This window comes from Canis aureus, chromosome X (assembly GCF_053574225.1).
Source record: "Canis aureus isolate CA01 chromosome X, VMU_Caureus_v.1.0, whole genome shotgun sequence".
In the NCBI taxonomy this organism is placed as follows: domain Eukaryota; kingdom Metazoa; phylum Chordata; class Mammalia; order Carnivora; family Canidae; genus Canis; species Canis aureus.
In genome coordinates, this window is record NC_135649.1 from 6,083,603 (window position 1) to 6,108,179 (window position 24,577).

Consider the following 24,577-nt stretch of genomic DNA (forward strand, 5'->3'; position numbering starts at 1 on the left):
AATCTGTTAATGTAATTTAAGGCAATCCTGGTCCTAAATCACCCCCAGATCCACCCTCATTCCTCCCCATTCCGCCCTAGATTATACTGGGGTTGACCCCTGTAAGTTAATTCCCAAACTCATCAACATTTGGCTGCCATTCTGGTTCAGCGAATTGTCACACCATTAAGAGATTAGAACCCAGAAGGGTGGAGAAGTCAGAGATTTTTCTCCTCCTTCCTCTACAACAACTAGCATTTCCTTCAATGGCTACATATTCTTCATGCCTCCAGCTACATCAGATTGACCCATCATGGCTCTAGATTCTGCTGAATCCTGAACCCAGGTACTAGTAACACTCTTTCCCCTCTTTGTTCTTCAGGCCTAGAGGTGGGAGTGATTTCCTTGTAATGCTAATTATTGGGTTTCCCAATTCTCCTCTGCTTGGCTTCTCTATCACTTGCATGACCAATTCCTTGCATTAAATTTCTTCCATGAAAAAAATAAATAAATAAATAAATTTCTTCCATGTTAAATATTTACAGTGGCTTTGATTTTCCTGAACCATTCTATTACATGTGACCAATTATATTGGTTGATCTACTAGTGTTAAACTTCTTTGCATCCCTGGGTTAAACTCAACTCTGTCACCAGCAGCTAATTATGTTTAAATTTCTCCTATAATTAATAACAAAAATAGTAAAAGGGAATATAAGGGAAGGGAGAAGAAATGTGTGGGAAATATCAGAAAGGGAGACAGAAAATAAAGACTCCTAACTCTGGGAAAGAAACTAGGGGTGGTGGAAGGGGAGGAGGGCGGGGGGTGAGGGTGAATGGGTGATGGGCACTGAGGGGGCACTTGACGGGATGAGCACTGGGTGTTATTCTGTATGTTGGTAAATTGAACACCAATAAAAAATAAATTTATTAAAAAAATAAAATAAAAATAAGCATAAAAAATAACAAAAATAAAATGAAATACTGCTGAACCCTGTAACTTCCTCAAAATAACATTATAACAGTCTTACCATCTTTGCAGTCTTCTTATAATAATTTTACACTTCCTAGTTTTGAGATATACATTGATAATACTCTAATAGCATAAGTAATAGAATGATCTGCCAACTTGTTAAAAATTTGAGCAATACAGGTGCCCCTGGGTGGCTAAGTCAGTTGAGCATCCAATTCTTGATTTCGGTTCAGGTCATGATCTCGGGGTCATGAGATTGAGCCCCATGTCTGGCCCTGAGATCAGTGGGGAGTCTGCTTAAGATTTTCTCTCTCCAGGGATCCCTGGGTGGCGCAGCGGTTTGGCGCCTGCCTTTGGCCCAGGGCGCGATCCTGGAGACCCAGGATCGAATCCCACATCGGGCTCCCGGTGCATGGAGCCTGCTTCTCCCTCTGCCTGTGTCTCTGCCTCTCTCTCTCTCTGTAACTATCATAAATAAATAAAAATTAAAAAAAAAAAAAAGATTTTCTCTCTCCAAACAGGAGGGTATTTTGCTGAGCGAAGTAAGTCAATCGAAGAAGGACAAACATTATATGGATTCATTCATTTGGGGAATACAAATATAGTGAAAGGGATTAAAGGGGAAAGGAGAGACAATGAGTGGGACATATCAGAGATGGTGACAAACCATGAGATACTCTTAACTGGGAAATGAACAAGGGGTAGTGGAAGGGAGGAGGGTGGGGGGTGGGGGTGAATGGGTGACGGGCACTGAGGGGGGCACTTGACGGGATGAGCACTGGGTGTTATTCTGTATGTTGGTAAATCGAACACCAATAAAAAATAAATTTATTATAAAAAAAGAACAACAAGATGAATAAAGGAATAAATGTCAATTATATATATAAAAAAAAGAAAATATCTGTGAGGGTGAAAAAACATGAGACACACCTAACTCTGGGAAACCAACAAGGGGTAGTGGAAAGGGAGGTGGGCGGGGGATTGGGGTGACTGGTTGAGGGGCACTGAGGGGGGCACTTGGCGGGATGAGCACTGGGTGTTATGCTAAATGGTGGCAAATTGAACTCCAATTTAAAAAAAAGGGACATAGATAATAATTCACTAATACCCAGATGTGCCAGACCTGCCACACCCGCCACCACCATCTGGCCCCATTCCGCTCCTCTGTGGCCTTCCCGGCCTTCCCGGCTCACCATGGGCCCTGCCCTCCGCTGGGTCCCCTCTGTCCTGGGCTCCAGGGTCCCCGCCCCCACAGGCACTCCCTGTGCCCCTCCCCCCCTCAGACCAGGCAAACTTCCCTTTGGACCGGGCTCCTGAGCTCCCTGGGCTCCGGTCGCCACCCCCACAACCTGAGCGCGTGTGTCGGGCCTCCCCAGGGCCGCCCCCCAGTCCCGAGGTGGGGGCCCAGTGCCTCCATCTCTCGGGGAAGAGTGGAGGCATGAAGGTGGGATGGGGGATCCCCGCAGTTCTCCCTCAGCTCTCCGAGCCCCCTCCCGGGGCTACCTGCTCGCCTGGCTGCCCCCGGCCCCAGGCCTGCCCACCTTCGCTCGGCTGGGACCCCAATCCGATCCCCCACGAGAGGCCCTCTGCTCTCTCAGACCTCCGAGGTGGACATCGGCCCACCTCACATCGGCCCACCTCACATCGGGACCCCAGCGCTCCCAGCAGGTGGGTCTGGCGGAGATGGGCTCCGGGTTGGGGGGTCAGGGGGAGCAAGTGGGCGGGGCCCTCCTTCAGGCTGGGAGGTCAGGCCCGCCCCGACCTCCCTGGGCTCCTCCCAGGACTCTGGCCGGCCTGGGCCCGCGCCCCCCACCATGCCAGGCAGTCTGCACGCATCCCCCCTCCCACAAGCCTCAGGTCCCTGCTTCCCGACCTGGAGGCAGAGTGGAGGCCGGCCTCTGTCCCCCACCTGCTGGTCCCCCACCTGCTGCTCGCTCCTCAGCTGCACACGAGGAGTTGCGTGCCCACAGAGCTCCCCGGGCCCCGGGGCCTTGGCCTCTGCAGAGCCTGCCCCGGGGGCCACTGCCCCCCTCACCCTTCCACCCCTTGGGGCTGGCACAGGTCTCAGGGCACCCCTCCCCACCTCCCTGCGGGACGGCGGCCTCTACACAGTCCCCGAAGGCGGCGTGGCCCCGGGCCCCTTGTGTCCTCACTGCTCACACACAGGACCTTGCAGGGAGCAGAGCTCAGCCGCTGTGTGGCCTTGAGGGAGCCGCCAGCAGGGCTCCCCTGGCCTCCCGTGGGCCTTTTCTCGTCCTTTCCGCAGGCCCCGGCCCATGCCAGAGCACACCGGTCCGTGTTCCTCTGGCATTTTCAGGATGACAGACCAGAGGGACAAGAATGAAGAACAAACAACCTTTTACTTTTTTTCTCTATGTCCTGACCCCATCACTTGACGACGTGCTTTCGCATTTCCAACCAATTCCTCTGCCGATGCCTTGGGATGTGGGTCCAGAGCCCAAACACGGAGGCAGGCGGGGTCGGCCAGCTGGTTTCCAGGACAGGACAAAACTGTTTAACTGTTGAACTGGGGAAGTACAGAGGCTTCATGGGGGATGTCCCTCGCACACATAACCTCTGAAGCCTACGAAACCCTCGAATCTGAGCAATGTGTGAGAGCCTCCTCATGGTAACCAGCTCTGGATCTCGGGATCACGGTAGAGAACAGGCCCCCAGAGGGGCTCTTTGCCCTGCTTCCTTCCTCCAACCCTCCCCGCCTCCTTAGGAAGCCCAGAGCTGAGTCTCATCCAACACACACACGCACCAGCAGTGGCAGAAGGGATGCCTCCCTTTGGGCCCAGACTAGGGGACAAACCACCGACCCCACCCGAGGCTGGAAGGGCCTAGCCGCTCCTAGGGCTCAGGCCCCCTCTTCCTCATCACTCCTCCTCTCCTCCTTAGACTGGGCCGGGGAGTACGCCAGCTGCCTGCTATTGATGTGCAGCAAATACTCCATGACCCGCAGCTTGCTGGTTTCCTCGTAGGCCCTGGGCCCCCACAGGAACTCGTAGCGGGTAGGGTCGCTGCCCGCCACCTGCCGGTACTCCACATAGCCTTCCTGCACCCAGACGTGGGTGAGGAGGTCCCCAGGCTCCCCATAGATGAGGTGCTGCTTGCCGGCAAACACTCCTATGACCCCCACCGCCTCCCACACCTTCTCCTCTGGGACACAGTCGCCCTCCAGGAGGATCACCCCCAGGAGCAGCACCAGGAGGCCGGTCTTGGGCAGGCCCTGCTCACCGCTCAGCATCCCATCATAGCTGAGGCCCAAGACGGTGACCAGGACGTAGGAGTGTGCGATGGGATCCACTTCAATCAAGTCTAGGCCAAAGACCAGCTGCATGCACTCGGATGCTTGGCCCCAGATCACTGGGAAGTCGTCCTGGTATTCTGGGGTGATGACCTCCAGCATCTCTGCCTTGCTGGTAGGCTGCTTGGCGCGATACTTGTGGAGCAGAAACGCTACCAGGTCAACCGCCTTCACATGGAACCCCTCCTGGGCCACGGGAGGGGCGACTTCCCGCTCCACCCCGGTGCCCCACCGCTCCTCATCTGAAGTGCTGAAGCTGTCTTCAGACTGGCTCCAGGGAGGGCCTGCCAGGGCACTGGGGGAGGGGCAGGCCCTCAGAGGACTCTGGGGGGGACTTGGGGACCCAGCAGCAGACCCCTCCTCTGGGGTGCCAGGGTACAGGGCGAAATAGGAAGAGGAAGAGGAGGAGGAGGGGGAGGAACCCGAAAACAAAGGGGAGTAAGTGGAGGAGGGGGGAGACAGGCCCTCTTCCTCCTCCTCAGCCTCCGACAGCTGTGCATCTACCGGGCGCTGGACCTCTCTTGGGTCTTGATGATCTTCCTCATGCTTCGGGAGCTCATTCCTCTCCCCCAGAGTCATGATGACTTGTGTCTGCAGCAGAAGGGTTATGAGCAGGTGGGGGCAAAGGGATCCAAGGGCCTGGGGGAGAGAGGTGATGTGGGATCAGGGCTAGTGAGGGGAGGGTGGGGCCTCGGTTGAGGAAGGCACCCTTGGCAGCTGTGATGAAGGGGACTCCGGGTCTCTGCTATGTGGGTACCCTCCGGCGTCTCCCTCCACCCCTACCCCCGGGCAGCCTTTGCCCTAAGAAGCTGGAGGAGGAGATCAAGGGCCTCCTCTGCTCTGTGACTTAGGTCTCCTGCCTCAGACCTAGGCCTTCACCTCCCAGTTCCTGCAGTCCCTGCAGGAGGGAAGCAGGGGATGCCTCAGGGTGCAGACTGGGAGCCCAGCTCTGGGCCTCCAGTGTGGACGGGAGGGCTGGCTTGGGCTCTGGGAGGTCCCCACTTGCAGCCTGGGTAAGTCCCCTCCCTGCTCACTCAGGGGACTCACCTTTGCCCTGGCAGGGCCTGGGCCCCACCCCTATGCTGGCCTGAAGCAAAAGTCTCAGAATACGACCATAAAGCCCCGAGACTGAGCAGAAGGAACACAGGGTGTCCACATCTGGCCACGCGTTCCCAGGGCCTCCCAGATTCCTGGGAAGGGGCGGCTGGGATCCTGCCTCCACTGACCTGAGTCCAGACCCTCAGACCATGGCCCTGGCCTCCCTGAGAGCAGGGATGTGAAAATAAGAAGGGGCTCAGCCCTAACGGCCATGTCCCCAGTTCCCAGGGCTGACAGTAAGGGCAGGCCAGGTGTCTGTGGGGTCCCCTCCTTCTTCTGACAATCAGGGTCCACTCACTCTTCTCTCCGGGTCCTCACCTGAGACTCTTGTCTGCCGCACTGATGGGCTTCCTCAGATAACCTGCTTGCTGTCCTCTCAGAGCTTGTCCTCACCTCCCCGAGAGCTCCAACAAGCTTGAGAAGGCACCTCGGATACTGATTTATAAGCAATAGAGATTTGCCCTCGGTGCACAGTTCCTGGCTCTCTGCTCTCAGACTCCTGGAATTTCCTAAGGGTGGGGAGTAAGGAGGGTGTCTTCTGTTACGTCCCTGAGGTGGCTCCGGGAAGCCCCTTGGGATAGGGCCTGGTGGCCAGGAGAACCACCCAAGGCCAGTGGAGGGATGGAACCTTCAGCCCCACCCCCAGCCCCAGGGAGGGCAGAGGGGCTGGGGATCGGGTGATGGAGCCTCCCCTACACCCCAGAGGCACAGGGCCAGAGAGCTGGCAGGCTGGTGAACTGGGAGGTGTGGGAGAGTGGCCGCGCAGACGGAGCGGTGGCTCTGCACCCCTTCCCACGTCACTTGGCCTGTGCAGCTCTTGTGTCTGGCCGCTGCCGAGCTATTTCCTTTCGTGATCCACCAGTGATGGAGGAAGTGACTTGTGCGCCTGCGTTCTGTGAGCTGCTCCGGCCACTTCATGGACCCCAGGGTGGGCCTGGGGACACTCTGCCTTAGAGCTCTTTGGTCTCAAGCACCCAAAACAATCCAAGTGGCCGCTGAAGGCTTGGACACCCTTGTAGGTCGAGCCTGTGCCTTTGGAATCTGAGCCTATCTCTGGATAGTGTCAGGGCTGCACGGACTTCCTGAACTCAGGTGGGTTTAAGAGATTCCCTGTTGTGGGGAACCCCCCACCCTGTTGCTGTTGGTACCAGAATGAATGTCCTCATTCCTCGTCCAGGCCCGCGCTAGGCAAGATCAGGAAGGGTTGGCTTGGAGACCGGGCCTCTGTCCTGGGGCGCAGATGCCCTCAGGCTCCCAGGAGGGTCCTCAGCATTATCCTGCCAGGGCCTGCCCTTCCTCTGGGCCCCCAACCTCCAATAGGAGACACATGCCCCTCACACCAAGACCTCACCCTCCTCAGGTCCACCCACCTTCCTGCCCGCCCACCCGCCCGAGGGACCAGCGAGCACGCTGCTGGGGGCCACCGCTGACTGGTGCTTCCCACGCCGCCCACCAGGCAGGCCGGACTCTGGGGGTCCAGTCGGTCCTCCCTCGGGGCCTTCACATTGCTGCCTGGGGGAATCTTGCGATCCTCCATCTGCGGCCGTGAGGTCTCCTACAGACCATGGGCCCCACATCCCTGAGCACCCCCAGCCCTCGCTCGGGATCAGGCCCCGTCCAGCCCTCCCTGTGCTGAGAACAGGGAACCTGGACTCTCTAAGGGCTCTTCTCTTTTGAAGGTGGGGGAACCTCCATACCCTCAGTCTTCCCAAAGTGTCCTTTGCTTGATGCCTGGCAAATCTTTGACCTCTTTTCCCTGCCCACCACATGTGCATTCTGCTATTGACCTGAAGCCACCCCTCTGAACGGAGACTCACCTCCCGGAGCCCAAGAAGATGGGTGCATCCAGCACCTGCAGCCACCCCGGAAAGTGGTGTTTGAGGATGCCGAGGCCGGGACACCGGGGCCCACTCTGTGTGGGTGGGGAATCCCCTCCGCCCCTTCAAGGTTCATTTCGATTCCCTGCAGTGCCTGCAGCTATCTCTACCCACCCTGATCATGCACCCCACAAAGCCTGTCCTTCAGGACCTTACCACAGAGGTGAAAGGGCTGGTGCGGGAGCAGCCTGGCCTAGAGAGACCCGAGTGGCCAGGGCAGCGAGGGGGCAGTGTCGGGCTCAGCTGCCAGGGCTCCCCTGTGTGCTGGGCTCGGCTGGGCAGGCCTGGTGAGGCAAGGTCCTGGCGCCAGGCTCAGAGAGAGCATGCACCTCACCTGGACCAGTGGCACCGGCCCACACGCTGTGCTCCTGTGCTCTGCGACCTTAGCGCTCCCACCTCAGACCGAGGGCTCTGCTGCCAGTTCTTGGAGGCCCTGCAGGAGGGAAGCAGGGGGCACCTCAGGGTGTAGACTGTGAGCCCAGCCCTGGGCCCCAGTGTGGACAGGAGGGCTGGCTCCCATCCTGGGAGGTCCCGCACGCCAGGCAGGGTGGTCCCCTCCTTGGCCTCTCAGGGGACTGCTCTGGCCCCTGCCCTGGCCCCAACCCAGGCCCCATCCCTGGCCCCTGGCCCTTGGCCCTTGGCAGGGTCTGTGCCCCAGGCCTCCATCGGCGAGCCTGAGGCCAAAGCGTCCCCACAAGACCAGGTTGCCCCGACTCCCCACACGAGGAGGCCAGGGAACCGGCTCTGGGCAGGCTTGCCAAAGGTCTCCAGGGCTCGTCCAGAGCCAACAAATAAGGGATCATGGATCATGGATCACGCATCTGGGGAGGGATGGCCCAGCTCTGGCTTCCATCTGGGCTGGGATAGGGCGCCTCTCGCTCTTCACCTGGACCCTACACAAGGCCTGGGAAGACTCCCTGGCTGGCCCTGAGGCCACCCTCCTTGCACCTTCTTGCAAGGGCCCCTGCCACGACCCTCCACCAGCCAAAGTCCAGAGAAATCAGTCGGCCCACCCGTCCCGCCTCTCCCCATGGCTCACACAAGCGGCCGGGGCGGCCTGGTCCCCAGGGGTCCTGCTGAGGAAGACATCCCTTCATTTCTCACCTCGAGCCCCGCCAGGGCTGGGACCGGGGCCAGGGCAGGGCACCCGCCTCCTCTGCTGATCTGAGTCCAGACCCTCAGGCCCAGGCCCTCCCCTCCCTGAGCCCAGGGATCTGGAGAGGAGGAAGGGCTCCATGGGACAGGCCCCACCACCCCATCCCTTCCCAGGGTTGCCAGGGAGGGGCACCCATATTTCTGGGCCATCCCCTCCTGGGCCTGAGGGCTGTCTTGGGGGCCACTCACCCCTTCAATGTGGGGGCGGGGGGTTGGGGGTCCCCGTACTGACTCTTGGCAGGCCCCAGGACTCCTGGGTATCTATCCCCCGGGTGGGCTTGCTCCCAAGCCCTGACTGGGACCTCTCCCAGCGGGGTCCTCATCTCCCTGAGAACTGGGAGAGGAGGGGGAGGTGGCAGCAGTCCTTGCCCTCCACCTACATTCCACCCAGTTCACAGAGAGCTGGGAGCGCTGGCTGGCCCCTCTGTCCTGGGCTAGGAGTCCACTCTGTCCTCAGGGTGCTCATGTGTATTTTCGGCAGGACCTGGAACTATCCCTTCTCACCTGAGTGTGCATCCCACCCGCAGGCCAAGGCCCCGAACACCCTGGGACCCAGTGGAGAAAGCAGGGTGTTCACTTTTCTTGACCCCTGGCCTGGCCTTGCAGGGCTGACCCCAGGGGCAGGTTTTCGCTGGGTCCCCTACGTCTGGGTGGGGGTCTGCTTAGTCCTCCCTCAGGATCGTGAGACTCCACCCTCTCCTGACCTGAGGCCACACTATAGGACCAAGGCTGGCACCTCCTGGGACCCTGGGTGCAGAAGTCAGGAAACAGGTCGGCTGCTCCCCTCTTCCAGGGGGATGGCCAAGAAGATGCCGAAGGGCAATCAAATCACTGTCTGTTTTAGGCTCTAAGGTCCTCAACTCTCACTCTGCATCCCTCCCGGACGCCAACCAGACCGGGGGCCCTGCCCTCAGCTGTCCTGAGTCCGTTTTCCTCTGACTGCCCCATGCATTGCTGAGATCCAAGGCCAAATTCGGGGTGCGCCTTAGGTGGCCTGCTCAAGGGCCTCCCATTGATGACTCTGGTCCCCCGGGCCTCCCATTGATGACTCTGTCCTGGGGACCAGAGTCCCCTCAGTTCTCCGAGGGTCCTCACCTTGACTCTGGCAGGATCTGGGCCCTCCCTGCTGCCAAACCCAAGGACCTGCCTCTTACCCCCAGCCCCAGCCTCTGTGGGTCCCGGAGGCGGAAGCCCGCACACTCTGCTTGTCCTCCTTCTGCTCAGGGCCCCCCCGGGCCTGACTCTCCCAGGACCAGCCCCTCTATCCAGGGTCTCCCAGGTCGTACCTCTGGAGCCTTCCATCCAGTCCCACTCGCTCCTGACCCTCAGTTTTTAAACCAGGGCCCGAGCCTTGGTCAGGCAGTCTTGACACGCTGCCTGTGGACAGGGCACACACAGACCTCCCGGGGCCGACAGCAGGGCCAGCTTTCAGGGCGCTGTCCCTCTTGTGGAGTCCGGGCGCCTCCCTGAGTCCTCCCTCGGGGATCTCCACTTGACCGCAGCACATCCGGTCCTCTCTTTGCCATCTCCAGGCCTGTTCCCTCAGACCAAAGCCCTCACTGCCCTGAGAACCGCGGGCAAAGACTGGACGTCACAACAGGCTACCAAGTCTGGGGAGTCCCCGGGCTGATGGCAGAGGCTCACACGGGTTCCTTGGGGTCCCTCTGTACCCCATCTGGACTCCCTGGATGGCCTGTGCCTTCGGCTCTGCTGCCCGAGAGCCCTCCTTACGACAAGCTCTCTGTCTCACGACCTGGAGCAGAAGTCAGCACCTGCCCCGTCTCATCGTGCTCCCACCCAGGAGCCTCCTGGGACTGACTCCCTGCTGGGTCCAGGGTCCCTCAGTCCTCCTTCTTGTCCTCTTCTTGACTCCAGGAGAACCCTGGCCCTCCCCTGCTCTTTCCACCAGTACCCCTGTCTCTCTGAGCCCTAGATGTGGAGGTCAAGGCAGCCCAAGTGCCCTCTGCCCAAGATGGGGAGCTTCCCTAGGTTGCTGCTCGGGGTTGACATCTGTGGGGAAGCAGGCCTCTGTTCTGGGGTGCCTGGTCCCTCAGGCTTCCCTTGGTTGCTATCCGGACTCCCCAGACAGTCTGTGCTGGGGCCCCGAGCCGACCCGAGCCCTTTCCCCTCGGACCCAGGTCCCAAGATCTCTCCAAAGGTTCAAACATATTTCACTGGACACCACCTCTGTAACCAGGGGCCCCCAGGGCTGCAGCAGGGACAGAGTTCTTCTATCTGTCATGGGATGGGCCCTGTCTCCTCAAAGGGCCTGGGCCCTCCCCTCTGCCCATCTGAGGCCCTGCTCCTGACACCAGGCCTCTGGATGCTCTGAGACCCAGATACAGAATTTGGGCCTCACCACGTGTTCCCATCCCCCACCCCTCACGTACCTTCCGGGACTGACTCTGGGCTGGGGTGCAGGGTCCCTGGGTCCTCCCTCTGCATCCTCACTGAACATCCCAGCAGGACCTGGCCCCTCCCCTCTGCCCACCTGAGGCCCTGCTCCTGACACCAGGCCTCTGCATGCTCTGAGACCCGGATGTGGCTGTCTGGACTCCCCAAATGCCCGTCTCCTCCCCGGCCCGCGAGGGGCCTTCCCAGACTGTCCTGTGTTTCTCCGTCCTCCCTCTGCAACCTCATGGGGAATCCCAGCAGGACCTGGGCACTCCCCCTGCCCACCTGAGGGAGGCCCTGTTCCGACGCCAAGGCCTCCTGACTCCCCGAGACCCAGATGCCGACGTCCGGACTCGGCCCGCACTCCCACCCCCCACGGGCCTTCCTGGACTCACACTAGGACCCCACCACCTAGAGCACTCCTCTTTTCTCCCTGAGGGTTCGAACCTTTGCCCGGTGACTGCAGGGCCTCCTCTCTGCCCACCTGACGGAGGCACGCGCCTTAGGCCTGTGTCTCAGAGACCCGGATGCGGAAGTGGGGCCTCACCACGTGTTCCCACGCCCCCCGCCCCCACGACCTTCCCGGGACTGACTCTGGGCTGGGGTGCGGGGACCCTCGGCCTCTTCTGCATCCTCACTGGGAATCCCAGCAGCCGGGGCCCTCCCCTCCGCCCTCAGCATCTGCTCCCGCCACACCAGGCCCCAGGCTCTCGGGTTCCCGGATGTGCCAGGCCTGCCGCACCCGCCGCCACCATCCGGCCCCGTCCCGCTCCCCCGCGGCCTTCCCGGGCTGATCATGGGCCCTGCCCTCCGCCGGGTCCCCTCTGTCCGCCTTAGGGTCCATCCCTCGCCTCCCCTTAGCCCCGGGGCCCTCCCCTCCGCCCTCAGCGTCTGCTCCCGCCACACCAGGCCTCAGGCTCTCGGGTACCCGGATGTGCCAGGCCTGCCGCACCCGCCGCCACCATCCGGCCCTGTCCGCTCCCCCGCGGCCTTCCCGGGCTGACCGAGGGCCCTGACCTCCGCCGGGTCCCCTCTGTCCCCCTCAGGGTCCATCCCTCGCCTCCCCAGAGCCCTTGGACCCTCACCCCCCGCTCAGCGTCTGCTCCCGCCACTCCAGGCCTCAGGCTCTCGGGTTCCCGGATGGGCCAGGCCTGCCTCACCCGCCGCCACCATCCGGCCCCGTCCCGCTCCTCCATGGCCTTCCCGGGACCGACTCTGGGCTGGGGTGCGGGGTCCCCCGGGCCTCTTTTCGCATCCTCACTGGGAATCCCAGCAGCACCCGGGGCCCTCCCCTCTGCCCACGTGTCCTAGGCCCTGCTCCTGACGCCAGGGGCCCCCAGTGCCTCAGGAGGCCCGGATGTGGAAGTCTGAGCACCCATACTCCCATGTGAGTGAGGGCAAGTCCCCATCCCAGGGGGCCCTTATGACCCTCCGACAGGGTCCTCTTTGTCCCTGTCAATGGTCCATCCCTCGCCTCCCCTTAGCCCCTGGACCCTCCCTCCGCCCCCCTCAGCGTCTGCTCCCGGCACACCAGGCCTCAGGCTCTCGCATACCCGGATGTGCCAGGCCAGCCGCACCTGCCGCCACCATCCGGCCCCATCCCGCTCCTCCGCGGCCTTCCCGGGCTCACCGTGGGCCCTGACCTCCGCCGGGTCCCCTCTGTCCTCCCTCAGGATTCATATCTTGCCTTCCCGTAGCTCCTCAGCCATCGCGTCTGACCACCTAAGAGCTGCTCCTAACACCTAGTCTCTCAGAGACCCCGATGCGGAAGTGGGGCCTCACCACGTGTTCCCATCCCCCCTCCCACGACCTTCCCCGGACTAACTCTGGGCTGGGGTGTGGGGTCCCCCGGGCCTCTTCTGCATCCTCACTGGGATTCCCAGCAGCACCGGGGGCCCCCCTCTGCCCACGTGTCCTAAGCCCTGCTCCTGACGCCAGGGGCTCCCATTGTCTCGGGAGGCCCGGATGTGGAAGTCTGAGCACCAATACTCCCACGTGAGGGCAAGTCCCCATCCCAGGGGGCCTCACAGCCCTTGTTACCCTCCGCCGGGTCCCCTCTGTCCCCCTCAGGGTCCATCCCTCGCCTCCCCTTAGCCCCGGGACCCTCCCCTCCGCCCTCAGCATCTGCTCCCGCCACACCAGGCCCCAGGCTCTCGGGTTCCCGGATGTGCCAGGCCTGCCGCACCCGCCGCCACCATCCGGCCCCGTCCCGCTCCCCCGCGGCCTTCCCGGGCTGATCATGGGCCCTGCCCTCCGCCGGGTCCCCTCTGTCCGCCTTAGGGTCCATCCCTCGCCTCCCCTTAGCCCCGGGACCCTCCCCTCAGCCCTCAGCGTCTGCTCCCGCCACACCAGGCCTCAGGCTCTCGGGTACCCGGATGTGCCAGGCCTGCCGCACCCGCCGCCACCATCTGGCCTCATCCCGCTCCTTCGTGGCCTTCCCGGGCTCACCGTGGGCCCTGACCTCCGCCGGGTCCCCTCTGTCCTGGGCTCCTGGGTCCCCGCCGTGTCACCGCGTCCCCACCGGCACTCCCTGTGCTCCTGCCCCTCTCAGGCCACTGCCCCAGGCCCCGGCATCGAGGCCTCAGCTCGACGTCGCGTTCCCGCCTTCCCCCGCGTGGTCTCTCAGGGTTCAGAAAGGGCCCCCCCACCCCCCGCCGCCCTCCAGGGCCCCTCCCCCGCCCTCCGAGCCCCCTCCCGGGGCTACCTGCTGCCCGGCTGCCGCCGGCCCGGGCCTGGCCTCCTTCCAGGGGACCCCAATGCGCCCCCCACACGAGGCCCTCCGCTCCCTCAGACCTCCGAGGCGGAAGTCGGCCCACGTCACATCCGGACCCCGTGCCAGGGGTCCCTAAGGGCTGGTTGCACGCCCGCGGGAGATGGGCTCTGCGTGGCGGGGGTAGGAGGACACCTGTGGGAGGCTCCCTGGGTCCTCTCGCGGGTCCTCCCTCCCCGGACTCGGGCGGGCTGCGGCCTCGGCTCTCTGCAGACCTCAGTCGGTGCCCCTTACACCGAGCCTCTCAGGCCCCGACGTGTCGTCCCTGAGCGCCCGAGGGATGGTTGCTGCGGCTCGGGCCCCACCGGCTCTGCAGGTCCCGGGGTGGCCCAGGGCTGCCGGCAGGGGCACAGCAGGGTTCGGCGGCCCCCAGCGTCCTGGCACAGGTCGGCTCTCAGTCCTCACCCAGGAGGCCCTCATCAGGACACAGGCCTGCTGTGCAGCCGCAGCGCCCATAGCCCCGGGGCAGGGGCAGGGGCAGGGGCCGGGAGGAAGCGCCCCTTCCCACGGGGTCCCTTGGCCAGCAGCCAGACTTTAGGGACATCGTGTGAAAGGTTTACTTTCCTGGGGGCGGCCGAGCAGCTGCAAGGGTGTCTAGGGGTGTCCCGTATTGCGGGGCCCACTGCAGGGAGTTTTCCCCTGACATGCTGCGTCATCGGGAGAAACACACCGTCCCTCTCTACCTAGCGTGTGTCCTGTGCACGCGTATGAGTGCTGGCATGCTTACAGGCCTATTTATATCTGTGTGGCCTGTGTATATACTGCCTTTAGGAAAGACTAACTTCTCATACTACTTGTCAATACCCACTATTCTATTCCCGCTCTAGTCTTTATATCCTCTTCTAATAAGTTTTGAAAAGGACATCTTCCAATTGTAAGGTGAATTTTTTTTATTTTATTTTTTATAAATTTTTATTTATTTATTTATTTATGATAGTCACACAGAGAGAGAGAGGCAGAGACACAGGCAGAGACATAGGCAGAGGGAGGAGCAGGCTCCATGCACCGGGAGCCCGACGTGGGACTCGATCCCGGGTCTCCAGGATCGCGCCCTGGGCCAAAGGCAGGCGCCAAACCGCTGCGCCACTCAGGGAATCCCTGTAAGGTGATTTTAGATAGCTAATGCCAGAATCCAGAAGCATCTGCCTCAAACAATGCCGTGTTCTCTGCTGTCCTGATACTTGCCCAGGGCTACTGGCATGTGTCCTGCCAGGTCATGCATCAGGTTTGTGCCAGGAAGTAGGGGCAGAAGGTGAAAGTCGTTCCGAATCCCCCTGCTTTCCTCTGCATCTCTGCAGCCTACATTCTCTCCCCACATCCCTGCTGCCCCTACATCCCCACCCCAGATACCAGAATCCACCCACACTCTTAAGGGCCCCCCCCCCCCGGGGGGCTTTCTTCTGTGTTGTTCTGATACTGCTGTTCATATTATGTGTGTTTTGAAAGACTTGCCATTTTGTAGAGCACACTTAGGTCCAGGGAAACAGACAGCACTATACACAGATTTCCCACTTAGCCGCTTCCACGCTCCTACATAGTTTCCCTCATACCAACACCCCACCACAGCCACACGCTGCTCATCACTGATGAAGGCCCTTGATTCATCCACATCACACAGAGCCCATAGAACCCGTTAATCTTCACACCTGGTATTTATTTTTATGGGTTTAAACTCATGTATGATGATGTGTATCCATCAGGATAGTATTAGACAGAGGATTTCACTTCTCTGCCTATTGCTTCCTCCCCACACAGCCCTGTGCACCAATGATAGTGTCGTTGTCTCCAGAAATTTCCCTTTATACAGTGTCATTAATTGCGAATCATACAACATGGAGCTTTTCCACATGGACTCGGTCACTCAGTAATATGCATTTCAATTTCTCCAAAATTCTCATGACTGGATAGCTCATTTCTTTTGAGAGCACCCAGAATCCATTAGCTGGTTTTACTACAGCTTATCAGGTAACCTACTAAAACACATCTGGGTACCTCTATATTTGAAAAAAAGATGACAAAAACAATAATAAACATCAATGCGTACGATCACATGTGGAAAAGTTTTTAACTTTGTTGGGTACATTCCCATACGGTTGGTGGATAATATGGTAAGAATACATGTACATATCTAAAACTGCATAAATATGTTTAGAGGACTTGTAGCAGTGGCATTCCCAACAAGGCAGGACGAGGTTTTCTGCACCTACACGTCACATCAAGCAATTGGTTTGTAAAAGCGGACATACTGGTGGAAGAGGTGAACAGTGGCGGGGGGATATGTACAAGTGGAGACAGTAGAAGCATAAGTATAAAAGACAACAAAAAACCACATATATTTAATATTTTTTCCTAAATACATATATATGTATAGCATGTGTATATATATATGAACTTACACTATATGTAGTATTCAAGATGAGAGACCAAGCCACGTACTTTAGACTCCAGACAGAATCCCAGGGCTTTGGGGAAAAAATGGGTTGGAAAGCGTCAAGGACAGAAGCTCAAGAGACAGGGTCGGGACGTGCAGCCAAGAAAAAGGAAAAGTCTTTTGTTCTGGCTTCCTGTGCCTCCTGGCCCGTTCATTCTGCAAGGGCCCAAGGAACCCAGACCAGTGTGCTCCGGCATGGGTCGGGGCCGGCGGAATGGACGAGAAAGGGTCCGCGAGAGGCCAGGGGAGCCCTGCTGGTGGCTCCCTCACGGCCACAGAGCGGCTGAGCTCTGCTCCCTGCAAGGGCCTATGAGTGAACAGTGAGGACACGAGGGCCCCGTGGCCACGCGCCTTCGGGGACTGTGTGTAGCAGCCGCTGTCCCGCAGGGAGGTGGGGAGGGGTGCCCTGAGACCTGCGCCAGCCCCAAGGGGTGGAAGGGTGACGAGGGGGCGGCGACCCCCGGGACAGGCTCTCCAGGGGCCAAGGCCCCAGGGCCCCGGGGGCTCTGTGGGCAGCGTGACTCCTCGTGTGCAGCTGAGGAGCATGCAGCGGGCGGGGGACAGTGGCCCTACTTAGAGAAGGGGTGCTTTAGGGGTGGGAGCAAAGTCTGAAGTGGATAATTGCTCTGAGCATCCTTGTTGGATCCTGCAAAGACCGAGCACTGTCCTGTGACAGGAAGGAACGCTATTTGGTTTCTTCCCAACCGCATCAGAAACGTTGAGCCCAAGAAGTACAGTTTTGTTGCCTTATCCTCTCCAGTGTAGGGTCTGTGGAGAAATGGGATCCCTTGTGTGCTCTTGTGAGAATGTTACCCGGTCACAGCTGCTCTGGAAAAAGAGTATGGCGGGCCCTGGAAAAATTACGGATGGAATTACCGTGTGACCCCGCCATGGTTATTCTGAGTGTATAGTCCAGGAATTGAAAGCTGGTCTCTAAACCTCTTCGGGCACCGTTTTCAGGGCAGCGGTCTTCAGACAGCTGCAATGTAGGCGTGATCTTGTGACCTAGGAGGAGGATTTGGAGTGGGTCGTCCCGGGACCGAGACCCATTTCTCCTGTGTATCTGGGCTTGGTCCAGGGTCCTGCCTCAGAGCTCCCCTAACCCTTGTAATTCCAGTGTGTGGGGGGTAAGGAGGGTGTCTTCTGTTACGTCCCTGAGGTGGCTCCGGGAAGCCCCTTGGGATAGGGCCTGGTGGCCAGGAGAACCACCCAGGCCAGTGGAGGGATGGAACCTTCAGCCCCACCCCCAGCCCCAGGGAGGGCAGAGGGGCTGGGGATCGGGTGATGGAGCCTCCCCTACACCCCAGAGGCACAGGGCCAGAGAGCTGGCAGGCTGGTGAACTGGGAGGTGTGGGAGAGGGGCCGCGTGGACAGAGCAGCAGCTCTGCACCCCTTCCCACGTCACTTGGTCTGTGCAGCTCTTGTGTCTGGCTGCTATTGAGCTATATCCTTTCACGATCCACCAGTGATGGAGGAAGTGACTTGTGCGCCTGCGTTCTGTGAGCTGCTCCGGCCACTTCATGGACCCCAGGGTGGGCCTGGGGATGCTCTGCCTTAGAGCCTTTTGGTCACAGGGACAGGTAACGTTCCAGGGTTTGGGACTGGCGGGGTCGGCGTGGGCAGCCTGGTAGGGCTGAGCCCTTCCCGTGTGGAATGTGCTGCTGTCTCTGTATGCAGAGTGGACAACTGCGGGGGATCCTGGCCACCCTGCCTGTCCACGCCCCATGTGTGTCACGGTGCTACAAGGCTCAGTAGTCACTGTGGCCGCTGGCTGCGTGGCCTTCACACAGGCAGCATGGGGGTTTTCCTGGGGAGGAGGGCAAAGCTTCCAGGAGCACTTCCGGAACCCCAAGATCCCAAAGCTCTCCCCGTTCCCCCGTGTGCCCAGGGGTGGATTTGCTTTTCCTCCGCGATTACAAAATCAGTGTGTCAGGTCAGTAACCGAACTACATTATTCGCATTACCCAGGCTTGTCCCCCAGACCCACTGGCCTGGAGGCGTCCTGGGCAGTAGGTGTCAAAGCATGTTCGCATAGCACCTTTGTCGTAGAAGGAACCAGAAACACCCGGCACGGTCCAGAGGCAGTCGGGGAGGACATCCTGAATTGTCTAGTTTGTGGAATGGGTGTAAGTCACTCTTCATCCTGGTCGGGAGGGGGCGAGGAAGGAGCAAGGCCTTCCCGGGGTGGGGGTGGGTGGCGCATGAGGCCCCTCACAACCCGGTAGGTGCAGCAGGAGAAAGGAGGGGGACATAGGCCACCAGTCCTCGTGGCAGACTGCAGGGAGCCGGGCCATCCTGCATGAGGAGGCGACAGCAGAGCTCCGTCCACTCGAGTGGGTCTGAGCAGATCTGCACTGAGCTCCTGGGGCACCCCGCTCCACTCCTGGAGCCTCTCAGGGCCTCCCCGGGCCTCGCCCCTTTGGCAGGCATCCTGAGTTAGGAGCCCCTCTCGGGTCTGGGTCACAATGCCGTGTGCACGGGCAGCAGGAGAGGACAAGCCCCGTGTCATGCGTGTCTGTAAGGAATCCACCTGCAGGATGGGCCCCAAGGTATCTGCAGAGATGTGGGCCCCGCGTGGGGGCCCCCCGGGGAAGCCACGGTCCCAGAGCTCGGGGTCTGTCTGTGGGGCTGCCTGCTTCCCCTCCAGCACAGCCACCGGGGACGCCAAGGCGGCCCAGCCACCGGGGACACGTGCACACTGGGCTTGGTGTGCAAGCCAGCCGGCCAGGCTTGTGGGGTCGGCCTCTCCCAAGGCAGTGGCTTCTCTACAGCAGCAGGAGTCCCCGTGACGGGCAGGAGCTTTCCGATGCCTTTCTGGCCTCGCCGTCTTCAGGGGCCCCTCAACTGACTGCTGAACCCTGGTACCTCACCCTGGATCCACACCAGCCTCTGAGGGACAGACCTGTCGCTTCCCAAGGGCCCATCAGCAATCGCGGGGGGCTCCAGGGATCTGGGGCTGCTCCAGGAAGAGGACCAGACCAGGAGAGGCTGCAAGGCCAGCAGCACCCCTGGGTGGCGCTGGCACAGGTCCAGTCACAGGGGAGCCCCTCCCAGCAGGACTCCGCCCAGGGGCCTATGGCCAGGGGGGCAGCAGGCAGGATGGGAGCGCTATGGTCGGAACGTGCCCCATCCCCCCCAACATGTGTGGAAATCCCAAGTGCCAGACACGATGGCGTTTGGCGACAGGCCCTCTGGGAGGTGCTTCAGAGGGCGCAACCCTCCTGGATGGGGCTCCACCTTCTAAGAGAGGCTCCAGAGAGTTCCCCAGGTCCCTCCAACATGAGAGGACCCAGGAGGAGGTGTCAGCTGGAGCCAGGACAGGACTCTGGCTCCCCCTTGCTGGCACCTCACAATTCCAGCCTCCAGCACCAGGAGAAATGACTGTTCCTTATTCCTAAGCCATCCGGTTGTGAGGTGATCTGTTCCGGGCCCAGCAGGCTCCTGGACAAAGGCAAGCGACAGACCGCGCGGGGAGGGGACTCAGGTCGGCAGCTCGAGAGGGAGCCAGGCCTGGGGTCTCAGAACCGTGGGGCTCCAGCTCGTGTTCCCAGCAGAGGTAGGGTGAGGTGGGTGGGGTCGGATGGCAGGCAGGCGGGCTCCACGTGGCCGGCAGTCTGCCACTGTGAGCTGCATGGGAAACAGTGGCACCTGTGCAGGAAGATGTGAGCGGGGTGCCCCGGGACGCAGCTGCTGTGATCAGACCCACCGCCGTGGGGCCTGGGGCTGGTGCGGGGCCCTACAGGACCCGAGGTTGGGGAGCACGGTGTCGGGGGGCCCGGCCCGGGGTGCTGTGCCCCACAGCGCAAGTGCAGGCCACGGGGTGGGGGGGCGGGCCTCTGGGCCCGGGGAGGAGGAGGAGGCAGCCTGGGACGTTGCCCCGGGGGCCACGGCTGCCACACAGGCTTCCTCCTGATGGGGCTGAGGAGGCCCCTGAAGTGTGCAGGGACCCATGACAGGGCAAGGGTGGCGCCTGCAGGGATGAGGCCGGGGAGGGGTGGCTGCTGGGCCCCGGGGAGCCCCAGATGGCCCAAGGGCCTTGGGCCCCAGGCCCAGCGCTCAGCACTTTCCCCAGGGCCACGCAGAAGCTGTGGCGAGTTCACACGGACCTAGTGTCCCCTTCGGGGTGGCCGTCCTCCTAGCCCACCTGGCCGTGTCCTGCTGGAGTCACCGGCCCAGGGCTCTGGCCAGCTCTGGGGCCTCTGGGCCATGCCAGAGCAATCCTCTCTGCCAAGGGGTCTTGAGCAAGGAAGCAAAGAAGGCCCGTCTCCGTGGCGGCCCCGGGGCCCGGGCTGACATGCCAGGGCCCAGATGGCTTAGCCGCGGGAGGCCGAGTTTCCCATAGGCCAGTGCCCTCAACCAAGACGGCACTGTGGCTCTGTCCTCCTCAGGGGACAAGATGCACTTGCTGTCCTTGACTCGGCCCCAGCCGAGATTTGGGGACTCAAAACACAGAACGTCAGGCAAGGGTCCCACAGAAGAGCTAGGACCTGAGAGGGCCTCAAGCCAGCCCGACCCCACCCAATGCCTGCGTGCTCTGCGGAGCACCAGACTGTGCATCCCCAAGCCATTCCTCTCCCATTTCCCTCCCACCCAACGGGCCCGTCCCTTGACGGCACCAGCAGAGCTCGGAGCTCGCCGAGGCCTCGGCAAAGTACCCGCTTCATCCTCGAACGAGCTCTGGGAAAGTCTTAGGGCTGCAACTGACAGAAGCTGGAGAGTCCAGGAGCCCCCTTCGGAGAAGCCAGCAATGGCTTTTAAAGTGTGGCTTTCCTTGAAGCTGCCACTGAATTGCTCAGGTCTCACGGCAGGCCCCGCCAGCCCTTGCTGACTCTAGAGTGAACACCAGGGAAAGTGTGGAGAAGCACGAAGACCATGAAGCAGGCCCGCGTCTCGAGCCGGGGGCTAATCGAGGGTTCCAACTTTTGGACTCAAAGTCCCCTCGGGAGGCTCTCTCTCAAACCTGCATGGTGCTCCCTGTTTAGACACAGAGGACTGAGCCTCAGAGAGGGCGACTGGCCCTTCTGGGTGGCGGAGCTGACACAAGGAGCTAGGGCCTCCCGGGGAGCGGTGGGGGGGGGGGCGGCCTAGCCATGGCACCAGTGAGGATGGAGAACAGAGTGGCCCTGGGGGGAGAGAACATGTATCCCCCACACCGCCGTCCCGCCCTCTCATACGTGAAGATGACTTTGACCCGGGTGTTGTCCCGGCCCACACCCCGGCTCTCCTGGGTTCAGGTACTCCACGTTGGCTGCTAGTCCCATCCCACTAACCGAATAGGAATCTTGCTCGCAAGTGAGTCTGTAGGAAGCAGGCCCTTTGAAACATCAGCCCGGAGCCAACACCAGTACTCAATGCATCTGCCAGTGAGGTGGAGGCGGGAGGGCGACACGGGAGTCGGGGTGGGCGTGGGCTCGGGGCGAGGGCGGTGGGGCCGGCCTGGGAGCGGGTCTGTGAAGTGATTTGTTTCAACACAACATATGCCGCACCCCACGATCAAGGCATTGAAAGGGGAAATGCTCCCAGGAGATCCAGTTTGGAAGCGGGGGGCCGGAAATCTGGGCAGGCTGCCCAAACCCCTCTACCAGGCCAGGAAGCAGGGCTTCAGAGGCAGCCAGCCTTGGGGGAGGCTGGAGGCAGGTGTGTGCGGGAGGGCCGCAACGGGCCAACTCAAGTGTCCCCAGGGTGAGCCCATCTTGGGTGGCGAGGGTAATTTCTCGAGGGAACAGGTGGAAACCAAAAGCAATCACACTGTGACGTGGAGAGGGACGAGAGCAGGGACAAGCTGAGCTCACAGGAGACTCTATGGCACAGCAGAGGAGGGGGTGCTGTGGGGGACACTGAGGTCGAGGAACAAGAGGTATGCTCCCACCGTGCTTGAGCACAGCCCTACTCTGGGGACAACTTGACCCAGGGATGGGAACGGGGGACTGTATGCTCAGGCCCAGCTGAGCAGGACCAACTGCCAGCAGGAGCAGGTGGGAGAGACCATAGCAGGAAGTGGGGGGGGTCACAAAGAAGAGGGGGGCTACCGAGTGAGACTAGGCCAACGGGACCTCCAGGGACTGCCCCCCGAGGGCCCCGCCGACTGGGGCGGACTGGGCGGTAGCCAAGCCAGGACCATGCAGGGCCTGGCCCTTGAGCTGATCGGAGGCCCTCAGTGGGTGCCCCCCCGCCGTCTCTAGGGGTGGGCAAGGAGCTGGGATCTGGGTTTCCCTACCCTCCCTGGGCCGGGCCCCAGGAAGCAATGTGCCTGGCTACAGACGAGAGCCTTTCTGGGCAAGGTGGACCATACTTTTGTGTACTTTGAGACAAGAGAGGAGCTGGGGGCCCTGTGCGTGGCCCCTCCCCCAGCCTTGGCCAGGGCTCCCTGTGCAGACTGGCTCTGAGCCACCTTTGTGACATCACGTGACAGAGGGTGGGGACTCAGGCAGCTGGTTGCCCCACGACCGGGCTCTAGAATCCTGTGAACACTATTTATTGGGCGTCCCTGCACTGGCCCAAGGCATTTCTGACTCGAACGTCCAGTGAGACAGTCTCGGGGCAAAGATGCTCCTGATCTAGACTGGCTCCATGGCTAGTCAGGGTACCGACAAGATGTATGAAGTCAAGCTGGCCCCACCTGGGGATGGAGAGCCAGCGACAGGGATCCCGTCTGATTTATCCCCGGATCCAAATGTGGATTCTGGGGAGATTTTCGAGAAGAATGAGGATGAAGCTGTGAACCGAGATCCAGGACCGCAAGACAACCCACAGCCACAGGCCCAAGACCATGGTGCCGCCAACGTGGAAGAAAACATTCTCGGGCTCTCCTTCCCGAGGAAGCTTTGGAGGATCGTGGAGGACGACGCCTTCACGTCGGTGCGCTGGAACGAGGACGGAGACGCCGTGGTCATCGACGAAGACCTCTTCCAGCGGGAGGTTCTTCACCGGAGAGGCGCAGAGAGGATCTTCGAGACCGACAGCTTAAAGAGCTTCATCCGCCTCATGAACCTGTACGGGTTCAGCAAAATCCGAGCCAGCAACCCCTCAGGTCACTCTCTGGGGAACAAGAAAATGATGGTAAAGTACAAAGGCCTCGCCTGCCCCCTCCCCTGTCTCCCCTGTTCTCTGTCTGTCCCACTCACATAGTCCCAGCGGACTTAGATGACTCCCCTCCCAGAAGGGTTTCCTTTCCCAGGACAATCTCTTTCCCGTGACCCTGTTAACAAGGGAGAGAAAGGCTAGGCCTTCCCCTCGAATCTACAAGCCCCTCAGGGAGAGAGTGCTGCTGGGCCCAGACACAGGCTAGGTCATGTCAAATAGGCACGTGGACACCTGAGCCCACATATCATGTGTAGTTCATGAGCTTGGCCTCTCGGGTTGGACAGCCCCGGTGGGCAACCTAAAGGGATGCCATCACAATGGAACCTGGCCATTGTGACAGTGGGGGTGGGGGGTGGCTGCCTTGGTGGCTGCGGCCGCCATGAACCTTCCCCTCCCACAGTGACTAACATGAGGACTCTTGTTTCAGATCTACCGAAATTCCAACTTTCAGAGAGACAGGCCCTTGTTCCTTGACAATGTCCAGAGAAAAGGTGACCTGAAAACCACCACTGCGTGCTCAGGGAGCAGCGCAACCACTCCCAAGAGAAAGAAGCCCACGGCAGCCACAAGACGTTCTCCACGAATCCATCACCAGGAATCCACCAAAGAGGACAAGAAGGCCCCCAGGGAAGCCCCAAATGCTCAGGGACCCAGTGGCACCCAGTCGTTCACATTCTCTGGCATCTGGTCTCTGAGCAGTGTAGCCGGGTACGCCACCGAAAATCATGGCCCCAGTGAGCTGGCTGGTCCCAGTGGGGAGGGTACCTCCAGAAATGTGATGTTCGCATCCCCGGCCCTGGCCGGGAGGGATGGCGCAGGGGAACTGCCCCCCGCACCCCCCGTTTACCCAGATTACAGGTCAGTGATGTCACTCTACAACACCTGTTATTCCATCCTCTTGGCTGCCCTCTCGGTCATGTCCCCAAACGAGGCCCCAAGTGAGAACGAGGAGCACGAGGGCTCCTCGGATTACAAGTGTGCACTCTGTGAACACTTCAAGGAAAATCCGGGTCCCTAAGCTCACAGGCCAATGGTGACAGATAAAAACACCACTCTGTAACCGCAAATCTATTTTCGGCTTTAATAAAGAAAAGCAAAACTCTGGCAGTAAATAAATGACCTACTGAGCAAGGCGAGTCTGTGTTGTTTTCTCACTTTCGATGCTACCCGTGCCTCATCGGATACCCCCAAGGAGGCTGGGAGTCCTGGCCCAGGACAGGTTTTGGCCCCCGAGAGTCCTCTTTCCTTTGAAACAGCAGCATCTTTGCACACCCAGCGGAGGAGCCGGCTAGGGAGGGGCGAGGCAAGCCCAGGGGGGGCGGGGACCTGAGCATAGCCTCCCTCCAGACCTCGGCAGAGTCCCCTTATGTCACTGACCTATCTTGAAATGGGGGAGGGTGGGTTTCCTCAGGGACCCCCTCCCCCCATGATGCCGGGAAGTTGCCGGTCAGCAGCTGAGTGCATCTGGCCAAAGAGCCAGGTGCCTTCCACAGAGGCCCACTCAAAGGCA

The 24,577-nt window shown here is 60.6% G+C and overlaps 2 protein-coding genes across 12 annotated transcripts; one reads left to right on the forward strand and one right to left on the reverse strand.

The window, feature by feature from the left end:
* Nucleotides 1–3,290: 3,290 nt before the first annotated feature.
* On the reverse strand, nt 3,291–13,873 carry LOC144309214 (melanoma-associated antigen 8-like). 11 transcript variants are annotated; one of them, XM_077890430.1, is made up of 4 exons: nt 13,488–13,873; nt 7,391–7,667; nt 5,656–5,866; nt 3,291–4,850 (listed from the first exon to the last, which is right to left on the reverse strand). In XM_077890430.1, the coding sequence occupies exon 4, from the start codon at nt 4,836–4,838 to the stop codon at nt 3,810–3,812; it is 1,029 nt and encodes a 342-aa protein (XP_077746556.1). In that variant the 5' UTR covers nt 4,839–4,850; nt 5,656–5,866; nt 7,391–7,667; nt 13,488–13,873; the 3' UTR covers nt 3,291–3,809. The 11 variants fall into 11 exon arrangements, with proteins under 11 accessions (XP_077746556.1, XP_077746547.1, XP_077746545.1 ...); XM_077890421.1 differs by having other exon boundaries at nt 3,291–4,898; nt 7,569–7,667; nt 13,488–13,871; XM_077890419.1 differs by having other exon boundaries at nt 3,291–4,898; nt 13,488–13,871.
* Nucleotides 13,874–22,451: 8,578 nt separating this feature from the next.
* LOC144308511 (heat shock transcription factor, X-linked member 3-like) lies at nt 22,452–24,203 on the forward strand. The gene is made up of 2 exons (XM_077889108.1): nt 22,452–23,043; nt 23,495–24,203. Exons 1-2 carry the CDS (start codon nt 22,555–22,557, stop codon nt 24,083–24,085), a joined length of 1,080 nt encoding a protein of 359 aa, XP_077745234.1. The 5' UTR covers nt 22,452–22,554; the 3' UTR covers nt 24,086–24,203.
* The last annotated feature ends 374 nt before the right edge of the window (nt 24,204–24,577 follow it).